The sequence below is a fragment of the Haematobia irritans genome, chromosome 2 (genome assembly GCF_050003625.1).
Source record: "Haematobia irritans isolate KBUSLIRL chromosome 2, ASM5000362v1, whole genome shotgun sequence".
In the NCBI taxonomy this organism is placed as follows: domain Eukaryota; kingdom Metazoa; phylum Arthropoda; class Insecta; order Diptera; family Muscidae; genus Haematobia; species Haematobia irritans.
Window position 1 is genome coordinate 13,576,419 of NC_134398.1, and position 14,284 is coordinate 13,590,702.

Here is a 14,284-nt window from a genome sequence, read left to right on the forward strand (position 1 = left end):
CTAATCTCATTACTATTCGAAAACTTCAAATTGATTTTACAATGGATAATTCTCCCCCGCTGGAGCATCAGCCGAATATAGCAGAATTGCAACATATGATGTACTTTTTATTCGTATAAATGGTATATCTGGAATAATTCATAAAGTTTTATTCAATTTAATAAACATCTAAATAATCGTATTTTACTTGACCACAATGAATATTTTAAATCTATCTAAAAATTCACTTTTTCTAATAGTTTGAAGGGACTCTTATTGACGTCGTTTTAAATTTATTTAAAAAGGCACTTAATAATTGCACTCATGCGATACTTTTTTGTAGGAACTTGGCGTGACACAACTTCTCAATAGTGACGGCACTTTTGCGACGAGTTTTGGATATCGTATACGACTGTTCAAATTCAAAAAATGTTGGCAGGGTGGGTATTAAGTTCGAGTTTAGCCGGTAAAATCACATATAAATCAATAAAAAAGTGTAAAATGATACCTCTTTGATGCAAATACAGAAACAGGTTGTTAATGCCCACCTATAAGTGCAATGAATGAAAACGTATTTGGTTTCATTCAGCGTCAAACGCAGAAAATATATATTGGTATAAAGTCTTAACAATTGTTTTTGCTCAAACATGGTAACACTGTTTCGCTATTACATTTATTTAGGTACCTTTAAAACAACAATACTTTAATACAACTCTGATGCAACTCCATTTTATTTCATCCTCTTTGTATACTACCCTGTTCATTCTCTCGCATTAGCATTGTATGTTCCCTCTCCTTCTATCATTATAATGAATAGCGTTAAGCGTTTACATTTGAAAACAACTGAAATTTCATCTATGACAAACACAAGCGCATTTTTTAAGAAGAAGAATAAAACATTTACCTTGTTAATATATTTAATACAATAAGAAGACAAAAAATTTGCTTAGAAAATTTTGAAGTGGTGAAATATCTTTGGACAAATATATAAATTGCAGAATACTTGACAATATAATCTAGGACAACATAAAATTAAACAAAAGGTAAGCAATGATAAAAAGTCATAGAAAGTGAGTGGAGTGATTGAATAAAACCAAACAACAAGAGGACGCGCGCGGTGGGTTGCAGAGGGAAATTCAAAGCATAAAAGCAAATTCATGGTAAATTCGTTTGGCAATTTGTGAAACATATTAAATAATTATCATTTTTATTTTGTGTTTGCTATTATTTTAGGTGAATATGACGCCAGCACATACGGACTCGCCATTGAGAAGATCCGAGGCAGGAATTTTACGCGATGGACAGACTCACAATGTTACGATAAATGATGATGAGGAGGAAAGAAGACAGGCACGTAGACGTACTTTGCTGTCTTCAAATCCCACCGATTCATCTTGCCTGGAAGAGAATGAGACCCTAAAAAAGTGTTTGGAAATCTACAATGGCAACAAATTGAGCAAGGAAAATGCTTGGTCAGTATCTTTGATTGATACTCTATCGACTTTGCTGGACAGACATCACAAATCATTGAACAATTTTAAGGTATGCAAATATGGTATATTTGAGTGAAAGGATTGGGTACAGCCATCGCATTCCTATAGGAAAATTCCCTGCACAGTGTGTAAATAGAGATGTTTTGTTATAGGGGTGTTGACTGTATCTGATTGCAGATTTTGTAGGTCAGTACGAAAATTTCTAATCTGTGCCCTTTGTTGTTTTGTTTATAGGTTGCTGGTTCATCTCTGGAGGCTTCTTCTAAAGTTTACAGTCTCCGTGTGGATTCAATACACACAGATGTTCTACGTATGTCAGCAGGTTTGAATGCTCAAAAATTTAACGAGAAACAAGCCAACGATGATGATGATGACGATGTGGCTACTGGCGGTGAGGGAGGCAATGATCCAAATGCTGAGGCGGCGGGTGCAGATGGTGGTCCGGCGCCTGAGAAAGAAAAACAAAAGAAACAAAAGAAAAAGCGTAACATAATATCAACAATAACCAAAAATAAGGATACAATTAATGCCCGCCTCGATACTGTGCCGTTGCAAGATCCTGTCTTTGGTAAACTCAACTCTATTGTTGGATCAATTAACTCATCAAATCGTCTAATGAACAACATACTCTTGACAACTGAATCTGAACTACGCTTGCGTACAACATTTCCCTTTTGGAATGCCCAATCACTGCCAGTACTTGATTATACTGAAGAGGTGGCAATTAGTACTGAAAATGAAGGTGACTTGGCTCCATGTGATAGGCTATTTAAAATTTCTCGTGTTGATGATATGCAATTGCGACCCTTACATAGTGGTTATGTTATATCCGATACGCCAGAGCCCTCAAATGATGACAAAGATGAAACAGGACCACGACGTATGAGTCTAGGATCCGATTGTGACGATGATGGACCGCCCGGCTGTGTGGATGGAGGCGGTGGTGATGATATACACAGTTTTGCCCCATTTCATAATGCAAATGAGGTGGGAATGGCTTTCGATATAAATGCCGAATGTGAACCAGTGCCTTCGTTAAGTGAACATGTGCCCATTCTTGATGTTAATTATGACGACTTGGATGATGATTTAACAACTGGTGAGTAGAATACATGTGTTTTGCTTTATTTTTTTTAAAGTAATTAAAATATGATCGATAATAGCGGATATAAGCACATTGACATATATTCCCTTTGTGGCTTGGAGGGCTATTTGAACCATGGACTTTCTTTAATTAACAATCTACTTTTATTTGAAATAGATTGGCCATTTATGGTAGTCATGTATCAAATTTCATTGAAAATTGTTTTTAAAATGAATTCTGGAGAATAAGATATATTCATATCTGATATGGTAGACATTTTGGGCATTTGTGATAAAATTGCTTCCCTTTTTGCAGGCATATTGTAAGGAATCAATTTCCAGGTCATTTAAACCTTATAAGAATCTCTAAGATATTAACCTCCATCTTCATGGAGCTCCATTGGTGTAAGGTTAGCTTACTAACTTTTAAATCGTTCTTCGAATATATCTAGGTTAGGTGGCTGCCCGATGTATCAGGCTCACTTAGACTATTCAGTCCATTGTGATACCACATTGGTGAACTTCTCTCTTCGTTCTTCGTGTTCGGCCGAAGCAGGAATCGAACCCACGACTTGTGTATGCAAGGCGGGCATGCAACCATTGCACCACGGTGGCTCCCCTGGAATATATCTATCATTTTGCTAATATACTTATATGCCAGTTAGAAAATTAACGACGAATATATTTCAATTATTTTTAAACAGATATAAGATATCTGCAATTTAGTTTTTTGTAAAGTGACAGGTAAAGCCTAACGGAGCTGCATCATCGGAATATTTCAATGTTTTTCTGGAAATTTGTTTATAAAGTCCATATAGAATTATTTTAAGTATATTGAAGATACAATTTCTGGTTTCAAATGCATTTCAATTTATGGGATTGTAATCAAAATCAGGAAACTGATACTTGTTATAGATTTCCAAAAATGGAGATTTTAATATTTTTAAAATTTGGAAAAACAGATTTTTAGAAAAACTTAGAAAAAACGATTAACTTCACAAAAGTCTGTTTATGGTTAAAAACATATAGATCTTATGCGTTGGTTCCCTATTTCCTACAAACAAAAGAAAACTAAATTTAAAAAATTAAATAAAAACCTAAATTGATTTGAATTCGAGTGTTTGCGTTTCTTCCGAATTGGGGTTTGGTACGATTTGGATGATTTGTTTTTTAACCTCACCATGTCATTCCGTTTGTAACACATCAAAATATTGCTCGAAGACACCATAAAGTATATATATTCTGGGTCGTGGTGAAATTCTGAGTCGATCTAAGTATGTCCGTCCGTCCGTCTGTTGAAATCACGCTAACTTCCTAACGAAACAAGCTATCGACTTGAAACTTGGCACAAGTAGTTGTTATTGATGTAGGTCAGATGGTATTGCAAATGGGCCATATCGGTCATCTTTTACGTATAGCCCCCATATAAACGGACCCCCAGATTTGCTTTGCGGAGCCTCTAAGATAAGCATATTCCATCCTATTCGGCTGAAATTTGGTACGTGGTGTTAGTATATGGTCTCTAACGACCATGCAAAAATTGGTCCACATCGGTTCATAATTCTATATAGCCCCCATATAAACCGCTCCCCAGATTTGGCTTGCGGAGCCTCTAAAATAAGCAAATTTCATCCTATCCGGCTGAAATTTGGTACGTGGTGTTAGTATATGGTCTCTAACAACCATGCAAAAATTGGTCCACATAGGTCCATAATTATATATAGCCCCCATATAAACCGATCCCCCGATTTGGCTTGCGGAGCCTCTACAAAAAGCAAATTTCATCCTATCCGGCTGAAATTTCGGATATGGTGTTAGTATATTGTATCCAACAACCAAGCTAAAATTGGTCCACATCGATACATAATTATATATAGCCCCCATATAAACCGATCCCCAGATTCGACCTCCGGAGCCTATTGGAGGAGCAAAACCCATCCGATCAGGTTAAAATTTAGATGTGGTTTTGGTATATGGTTTTTAACCACCATGCAAAAATTGGTCCATAACGGTCCATAATTATATATAGTCCCCATATAAACCGATCCCTAGATTTGACCTCTAAAGCCTCTTGGAGGAGCAAAATTTGTCCGATCCGGTTGAAATTTGGTACGTGGATTTAGAATATGGTCCCTAACAACCGTGCAAAAATTTATACATATCGGTCCATAATTATATATCCGGCTGAAATTTCGTACAAGGTTTTTGTATATGGTATCTAACAACCAAGCTAAAATTGGTTCATATCGATACATAATTATATATAGCCCCCATATAAACCTATCCCCAGATTTGACCTCGGGAGCCTCTTGGAGTAGTAAATTTCAACCGAGCCGGTTGAAATTTGCCACGTGATCTAAGTATTTGGTCTTTAAAAAAACATGGAAAAATTTGTCGATATCGGTCCATAATTATATATAGCCCCCGATCCCCAGATTTGATCTCCGGAGCCTCTTGGAGGAGCAAAATTCATTCGATTCGGTTGAAATTTGTACATTGTGCTAGTATATGGCCGCTAACATGCCATGCCAAAATTGGTTCATATCGGTCTATAGTTATATATAGCCCCCAGATAAACCTATCCCCAATCACACACAAATTGGTCCATATCGGTTCATAATTGTATATAACCCTCTTATAAAGCGACCCCCCCATATAACAATTCGGCTCTCTAATTACCGCTCAAAACTTTATATCCGTTTGTAATTATTTATACATTTCCCTATATATCGTATACCGGGCCAAGAACTGAATTATATACGTATTTAATCTGTTTTTTTTTGTATAATATATACCACGTATGGACGAACTTACAATTTAGAGGACGATGTTAAGAAGTTTTAAGATGGCAAGGTCATCGGCAAGTATTACCACAACCCAAGTAATTCTATTGTGGATGACAGTCTTTAGTAGAACTTTCTACGCAATCCATGGTGGAGGATACATAAGATTCGGCCTGGCCGAACTTACGGCTGTATATACTTGTTTTTTACTCAGACTTTATTGAGATTTTTTTTATTTCATATTTATTGATATTGAATAGTACTCTCTAATATAAAAATATATTTAATATCACACTATACTTATATATATATATTTTTTTTTTAATTTTCAGAGGAACGTAATGCCATTAAAAATTGCCGTGGTCTACGCAAAGCACCTGTACTTATCGAAGATCTACGCCCTGTTGACGCAAATTCACAATTAGAGTACTCTTATCGTCCGCTCGATAAGATCTCACAATTTTGGGCTGGTCCCTCTCATTGGAAATTTAAAAGAACACGCAATAGAAATACCCTTACTGGTCAACAGCAGCATCTTACAGATGATGGTACAGCTGGACGTAATTTAAATGCAAAAGCTCGACGTAACAAAAAGGCTTTCGAGAAGAAACAATCGAAACAATTGAAATTTGGAGAATTCCATGATGACCTCTTTATAAAACTGGATGAGAAATATAAAAGTCGTAAGGCCAATATTCAAAAGAAATGGGATCAACGAAAACTCAAATTACCCATGGATTTGCAAGTTGATCCTTTACGATTTTCTTATTATGCATTAGCACCCGGTATACCAGTCCATGTGAAAGCCGACGAAAGAGAAAGCATTGCGGAGGTGGCTGGTGGAACGACGTTAGATAATGAATCTATACCACAAGATGATCATTTCGATAATGGCGCTGATGATATGCCCTATGATGATCCTATGGATGGTGGAGGAGGATGTGATGGTGGCAACAACAACATGGCAAATGTGACACAAGGTCACGATGTTAATGCAGATAATAACCCGCAAGCAACAAATCCCACAGAAACCGAAGGCAATGGAGAAAATTTAAATGAAACCGTTTTGGAGATTGCCACAGAATATGATGGTGCCCCATCACAAGTAACAAAGATCATAGTGCCGTTTGCCAAGCGGGCCAAGGTTATCGATATGAAAAATCTCAAGCGAAGTTGTACAGTATTACTACAAAAACAATTCAGACATCCGGTTAGAGAAGAAGATATACCTAAACATCCCATACCGAAACAAGAAGAATATAAAGAAGGCTTGGGCAGCTTCCATGACATATACGAACATCTACCTGAAATTTTACCTAAAGCAATGGCTGAATCACTATCCACCTCCATAGCATTCTATTCTGTACTGCATTTGGCAAATGAATTTGATTTGCGGCTGATACCAGAAGAAGATCTGAAAGATTTTAAAATACGTAAAGTGGCGGGATAGCTGCTATGTATCGTAATTAATAGTAGTACATGTAAAACAAATCGTTAATAAATGTCACTCCTTAATAGTTTTTTTAGTATTTTAACTATACATAAAATATAGATTTAAAAATATATATATATGAACTTGCATAGGGTAAAAAAAGCAAAATAACAAAAATACAAAAAATATATAAACATATTAAGTTTTACTTTTTCATAGTTTCTAAGTACTTCCTCTATCTCAGCTCTATATACCATCTCCTTTATGTATTTATAATGGCATTTTGTTTGCAATCTATTCTTCTCTAATCTTTGTTAAATTTTGAAAAAAAGGAGAAGAATAAAAAAAGCATAAAAAATTGAAAATTTTTCCCAGTTTTCCCAGGGATCTTTTTATTTGTATATTCAATATTTTTCAAATTTACTTACAAAAACCAAAAACAAACTCAATTTTTTTTTTCGTAAGATTTTCTACTTTAAAAGTATTTTTCTTAAATCATTTTTTTACCATTTGCCCCAAGCCACAATAATAACAATTGAATTAGTTTATTAAGTCGCTTCTTAATCACTCCTATTAGTCGTGAATAATTACTATTTTTGTTTCCTTTCCTTTTTAAATTATTTCACAATATAAAAATAAAAATTATTGTTTTATTTTTTTACATCCCAAGATTTTTTGCAGTATTTTTCTAAGTTTTCTTTTCTGTGTGTGTATTCGATATATTTTTCAAAAATTTGTGGTTTATATTAAAACAAAAAGAGAAACAAATAAACAAACATTTTTAGAAAATTGACAACAAAGAAAATATAACATTGAACATGTCTGTTATTTACATATGTTGTGTTGGAGTTTTGTATAATAATGCACGATGATTATGTTTAAATAGGAAATAAGGTTTTCAGAGAATTCTCTCAGGATTAAAATTTTTTAGAAAAGTCAGTCTCACCCTACAATATATCGGTTTTGGTATGGCTGCCATATAAAGAGACTCCACCCCCATTCTATTGTTCACCATCTAGGCGGCTCAAATTTTATCCGGTTTGTATAGGTCAATGTTTTGATTAGCGATTTAACTTCTTGAGGGTATAGAAACCGAAAATTTATCAGATTTCCTAGAATTTTAAAACAGTAAAGCTGTATCCACAGTAATTTGCTCTTGCCATAGTTAACCATCTTCTGCGTGTGTAAATAAATTGAGCCCTTTAAATAAAATATTGGCTTTCGTTGTAATAAATGTGGTTCTATACTAATTTCGTAGGTTGTCTGTATTGTATATTCGACTCGCACCAACTTTAACTCAATTTCCCTGTTTTTGTTTGTTTTCATTGTGACTTTGAAAATTCCTATTATTTCTTCAATGTTCATGGTAGCTTCTTAAGCGTTCCAAATATGTATTTTTTTTCTTGTGAATAAATGATTTCTGGTTTTCCTCAAGGCTTAAGTTTTTCTCGATTACCTTTTAGAGCATCCATCGCCTGTTTTTTTTTTCTTCCTACTGAATGTGACTAAAATATGCCTTCTTTGTAAGTTTTCGTTTGAAAATTGTTCCCAAATCTTAAGAAAACATTATTTATGTACAATACTCCATGTATGTATGTATGAAATAGTGCGAACACTACGAATGTATGCATGTAAATGAGGATTTTCTGGAAAATGTACATGTCCTTATTTGTATGGAAGTCCCTTTGGAAGGTTCTTAAGTGGATTTAGCTTCTCGCTTTTCCAAATTCAAATTCAAAGACAAATACCGCAGAAAAAAAGATTGCATTCGATAATATCCAATGGCAAGCAATCGTTTCTATATGTGTGTCAAAAGCATTTAGATTTACGAGGATGGTTCCTAGAAGTTAAGGTTTATGGACAAACATTCACGATATCGAATTAAAAGCACGGTAGAATTCTACCAAAATTGGTAGATTTTTTACTATTTGGTAGATTGGTAGAATTCTTGATCTTTTGGTAGATTGTAAAAAAAATCGTCTTCAACTAAGATGTACTTTACAAATTACATCTAGTAACAAAATTTCTTCTAAAATTAAATTTTGACAAAATTTTTCTATAGAAAATCAATTTTGACAAAATTTTCTATAGAAATTAAATTATGACAAAATTTTCTATACAAATAAAATTTTGACAAAATTTTCTATAGAAATAAAATTTTGACTAAATTTTCTATACAAATAAAATTTTGATAAAGGTTTCTATAGAAATAAAATTTGAAAAAAAAATTGTCTATGGAAATAAACTCTTGACAATATTTTCTTTAGGAATAACATTTTGAAAAAGTTTTCCATTGGAAAAAAATTTTGACAAAATTGTCTATAGAAATAAAATTTTGACAAAATTTCCACCAGAAATAAAAAAAATTCCGAGATAACATTTCCATAGGAATAAAATTTTCTGTAGAAATAAAATTTTGACAAAATTTTCTATAGAAATAAAATTTTCACAAAAGTTTCAATAGGAATAAAATTTTTTCAAAATTTTTAATAGGAATAAACTTTTGATAAAATTTTCAATAGAAATAAAAATTTCGTAGAAATTTTATATTTTGGGGGTGGTCACGGATTGAGGTCCTTTTCGCTCTAGGACGCATATTTAAGGAGTTATGGCCGAAATAAGTTTTTCATATAAAAATTTAAATTTTTCGAAGATTTTCATTGAAATTTCGATTTTTGGGGGTGGTCACGGATTGAGGTCCTTTTCGCTCTAGGACGCAAATTTAAGGAGTTATGGCTAAAATAAGTTTTTCATATAAAAATTTCAAGTTTTCGAGGATTTTCATTGAAATTTCGATTTTTTGGGGGTTATCACGAATTGAGGTCCTTTTCGCTCTAGGACGCATATTTAAGGAGTTATGGCCAAAATAAGTTTTTCATATAAAAATTGAATTTTTTCGAAGATTTTCATTGAAATTTTGATTTTTTTGGGGGTGATCACGGATTGAGGTCCTTTTCGCTCTAGGATGCATATTTAAGGAGTTATGACAAAAATAAGTTTTACATATAAAAATTTAAATTTTTCGAAGATTTTTCATCGAAATTTTGATTTTTTTGGGGTGGTCACGGATTGAGGTCCTTTTCGCTCTAGGACGCATATTTAAGGAGTTATGGCCAAAATAAGTTTTTCATATAAAAATTTTAAATTTTTCGAAGATTTTCATCGAAATTTTGATTTTTTGGGGGGTGATCACGAATTGAGGTCTTTTTCGCTCTAAGGAGTTATGGCCACAATAAGTTTTTCGTACAAAAATTTCAATTTTTCGGGGATTTTCATTGAAATTTCGATTTTTTGAGGGTGGCCACGGATTGAGGTCCTTTTCGCTCTAGGACGCATATTTAAGGAGTTATGGCCAAAATAAGTTTTTCTTATAAAAGTTTAAAATTTTCGAGGATTTTCATTGAAATTTTGATTCTTTGGGGGTGATCACGAATTGAGGTCCTTTTCGCTCTAGGACGCATGTTTAAAGAGTTATGACCAAAATAATTTTTCATATAAAAATTTGAATTTTTCGAGGATTTTAATCAAAATTTTAATTGGGGGTGGTCACGGATTGATGTCCTTTTTGCTTTAGGAAGCATATTTAAGGAGTTATGGCCGAAATAAATTTTTCGTATAAAAATTTCATTTTTTCGAAGATATTCATTGAAATTTCGATTTTTTGGTGGAAGTCACAGATTGAGGTCCTTTTCGCTCTAGGACGCATATTTAAGGAGTTATGGCCAAAATAAGTTTTTCATATAAAAATTTAAAATTTTCGAGGATTTTCAACGAAATTTTAATTTTTTGAGGATGGTCACTGATTGAGGTCCTTTTCGCTCTAGGACGCATATTTAAGGAGTTATGGCCAAAATAGGGTTTTCATACAAAAATTTAAATTTTTCGAGGACTTTCATTGAAATTTCGATTTTTTTGGGGGTGGTCACGGATTGAGGTCTTTTTCGCTCTAGGACGCATATTTAAGGAGTTATGGCCAAAATAAGTTTTTCATATTAAAATTTCAATTTTTCGAGGAGGTTCATCAAATTTTTGATTTTTTGAGGGTGGTCACGGATTGAGGTCCTTTTCGCTTTAGGACGCATATTTAAGTTATGGTCAAAATAAGTTTTTCATATAAAAATTTAAATTTTTCGAGGATTTTCATCGAAATTTCGATTTTTTGAAGGTGGTCACGGATTGAGGTCCTTTTCGCTCTAGGACGCATATTTAAGGAGTTATGGCCAAAATAAGTTTTGCTTATAAAAATATCAAATTTTCGAGGATTTTCATTGAAATTTTGATTTTTTTGGGGTGTTCACAGATTGAGGTCCTTTTCGCTCTAGGGCGCATATTTAAGAAGTTATGGTCAAAATAAGGTTTTCGTACAAAAATTTAAATTTTTCGAGGATTTTAATCAAAATTTTCATTTTTGGGGGGAGGTCACGGATTGAGGTCCTTTTCGCTTTAGGACGCATATTTAAAGAGTTATGGCCAAAATAATTTTTCTTATAAAAATTTCAATTTTTCGAGGATTAGCAAAAATTTCAACTAATGTGAAACTGAAAGTTGTATGATATGAATTCTGAATAATTCAATATTTTAAAAATTCGAGAAAACCAAAATAAATTTATCCAAAATTTAAAAAGGTGGATATGTGCAAATTCGATTTTTTTTCGAATTTTGAAAAGACCACATGTTAAGGCCCTACTTAACATGTGTATAATTTATCAAATACAAAAAAAAAAACATTATTGTATTCCAATTATTATCATACCATCCTCGTTGACAGGTACTCTTTGACAAAGATGTTTCTGTTTCCTTTTTTGTTTATTTGCACTTGTACCAAACACTTTAAAATAAAAACTCTTTCTATGTACTATCACATGCGTAAGGGTGAGTGTGAGTGGGTGGAACACTCTGTAGTGTTGTCTCTTGAATGAAACACTGGATATTTGCTAAGCAACAGTGAGATTATACTGTTGATTGTTTACATTTTACAGTGATATACAGAGAGTATAACAATATCTGTAGGGCATGGACGTGTATATTAGATTGTTCTTAAAAAAAATTGTAGTATATCAGTTCCAGTATTTTATAATTGTATTTATTTTTATATTTTATAATTCGATTTTTTTTTTTAATTTTCTCTTTAAATAATCCAGTATTTTATAATTTGATATCTTTTTAATTATAACTTATTTACATCCATATAATTTGTAATTTATATGAATGAAAACTAAATGTTTGTCAATGGCTAAAATTGGATTGCTCTTAAAAAGAAATGTTTTTCGAATAACTTCCAATTTTCTTGCTGGGTGGTATCAATTAATTTTATAATGGTTTCAATTAGTTTTTTAATTGACTTTGGTGATTGATTTTATCATATCTGTGATTATGTTTCAATCACATAATTGGGTTGCAGAGCAAGAGCATTTGTATCAAAAGTTCATAAGACCACGGGCTTTTTGGGCTTTGCCAATTGACCCCGGACTATGCACACAGAAAAAAATAAATAGTTTATGGGGAAAATTACACTAATACAAAAAAGTTTCGTTTCATTAACGAATTGTTTCATTAAAAGTGAGCCAATGTAACAAATTCGTTAATACAATGAAAATTTTCGTTATTATAACGAATTTTCTAATAACCAATGTAACTTATCAATGAAAAATTTTCGTTGGCTCAATTTTAATGAATTTTTCTTTATGTGTACTTTTTGAGATTTCCTTGCTGACATTTTTGATTTTTAACTGCCATTTACTAAATTCATCCTTGTCACAATCATATGATTTTCTCGGAAATTATGTATTTGATTGCGGCAATTATGTTTATGTTTACCGAGAAAACAATATTTTTTTGCGACAAAAATGGTCCCCATGTTCCCCCTACAAAAAGGCCATTTTCTTTCTCTTCTTATATAAATAACAAAAAATCCTTAATTTACCAGTACACCCTAATAAATCCCAGAAGCATATGTCTGTGTGTTTTATACAAGTATAGATGCTGAATATTTAAATAATACTTTATACTCCAGAAGTGTTAAGAAAAAGTTAAATGCAGCCATTGAAACTCATACAAAGAAGTTAAAACGCTATTAATGTTCCGTGGAATTCTCAAGGATCAACCAAGAATACAAACAAGGTAATGAGTTGTCAAAGAAGAAAAAAAAAGAGTTTATAAAGTAATTAAATGATAAAGTTTTATTTTGGTCTCATCACAAATAATACATTTGGTGCAAAGAAATATGTATGGAGGTACATATATGTTTGTGGTTTGAAAATATTGTTTAAATTTCTCCTTTTTATTATCTTTGACTTTAAGAAGGACTTACTCGTACATAGACAATTTTCGTTTTTTTCCAATGTTTAGAAAATATAAATAATAAAAATTAGGAAAAAAGAGAACATCTAAAGGAAATCGAAGCTATATCTAATTTGGATTCCATTTGGCTGATACTATGTGCGTATCATTAGGGAATGTCCTGCAAAATGTTAGACCAAAAACGGATTATAATTAAGTATTCACACAAAAAAATATTTTTTTGTGTTCAATCACAAAATTAATTGATCCAATTAATTTTTAATTGAAATGTCTTCAATCACAGAAATGATAGTATCAATTAAAGAATTAATTGATCCAAATAAAAAATTAATTGATGCTATTAATTTTTGTGATTGATTTTTGTTTCAATTGAAAAATTTGTTGAATCAATAAAATTTTTAATTGAGACATTTTTAAAAACTCAATTAAGTCTTTAATTGGAAAAATTTTCGTGAAATCACCAACATTTTAATTTTAAGATAGTAAAATAAAAAAATTAATCGATTCAATGGATTTTTTAATCAAAACAAAATGCTGTCATTTAAATTAAGAGAACCAACTAAAATTTTAATTGGATTAATAATTTTAATTATAAATTAATTTGATCAATTAATTGTAAAGGGTGGTTAAAATTTCAAGCGCCGATGTTGATTTTGAATAAAACACAAACTATTTAGGAAATTATTGTAATTTTATTTTATTATGATATATTGGTATTACTCAATTATGTATGGAACAAAATATCGGCCAAATGGGCGCCGCGACCTCGGTGGCACACCTTCATCCGATGATCCAAATTTTCGATGACGTTGAGGCATAATGGAGGCTCTATGCCGTTAATGTGCCGAATTATCTCATCCTTTAGCTCTTGAATTGTTGCTGGCTTATCGACGTACACCTTTTCTTTCAAATAACCCCAAAGTAAAAAGTCCAACGGTGTCAAATCACATGATCTTGGCGGCCAATTGACTGCGCCATGACGTGAGATAACACGGCCATTGAATTTGTTGCGCAAAAGAGCCATTATTTCGTTAGCTGTGTGGCAAGTGGCACCGTCCTGCTGAAACCACATATCGTCCACATCCATATCTTCCAATTCGGGCCATAAAAAGTTCGTTATCATCTCACGATAGCGAACACCATTCACAGTAACTGCCACAGCAACCGGCCTCATTTTGGAAAAATACGGCCCGATGATGTCGCCAGCCCTTAAA

The 14,284-nt window shown here is 32.6% G+C and overlaps 1 protein-coding gene across 2 annotated transcripts; it reads left to right on the forward strand.

The window, feature by feature from the left end:
- The first annotated feature begins 792 nt into the window (after window positions 1–792).
- barr (non-SMC condensin I complex subunit H) lies at window positions 793–6,968 on the forward strand. Of its 2 annotated transcripts, none has more exons than XM_075293406.1 (4): window positions 793–1,139; window positions 1,213–1,521; window positions 1,707–2,571; window positions 5,671–6,968. In XM_075293406.1, exons 1-4 carry the CDS (start codon window positions 1,137–1,139, stop codon window positions 6,786–6,788), a joined length of 2,295 nt encoding a protein of 764 aa, XP_075149521.1. In that variant the 5' UTR covers window positions 793–1,136; the 3' UTR covers window positions 6,789–6,968. The 2 variants fall into 2 exon arrangements, with proteins under 2 accessions (XP_075149521.1, XP_075149522.1); XM_075293407.1 differs by having other exon boundaries at window positions 793–1,022.
- The last annotated feature ends 7,316 nt before the right edge of the window (window positions 6,969–14,284 follow it).

Coding starts and splice junctions, on each gene's coding strand:
- barr (XM_075293406.1), top strand. Junction 1,522..1,706: donor AATCATTGAACAATTTTAAG/GTATGCAAATAT, acceptor TTTTGTTTATAG/GTTGCTGGTTCATCTCTGGA. Junction 2,572..5,670: donor GGATGATGATTTAACAACTG/GTGAGTAGAATA, acceptor TTTAATTTTCAG/AGGAACGTAATGCCATTAAA.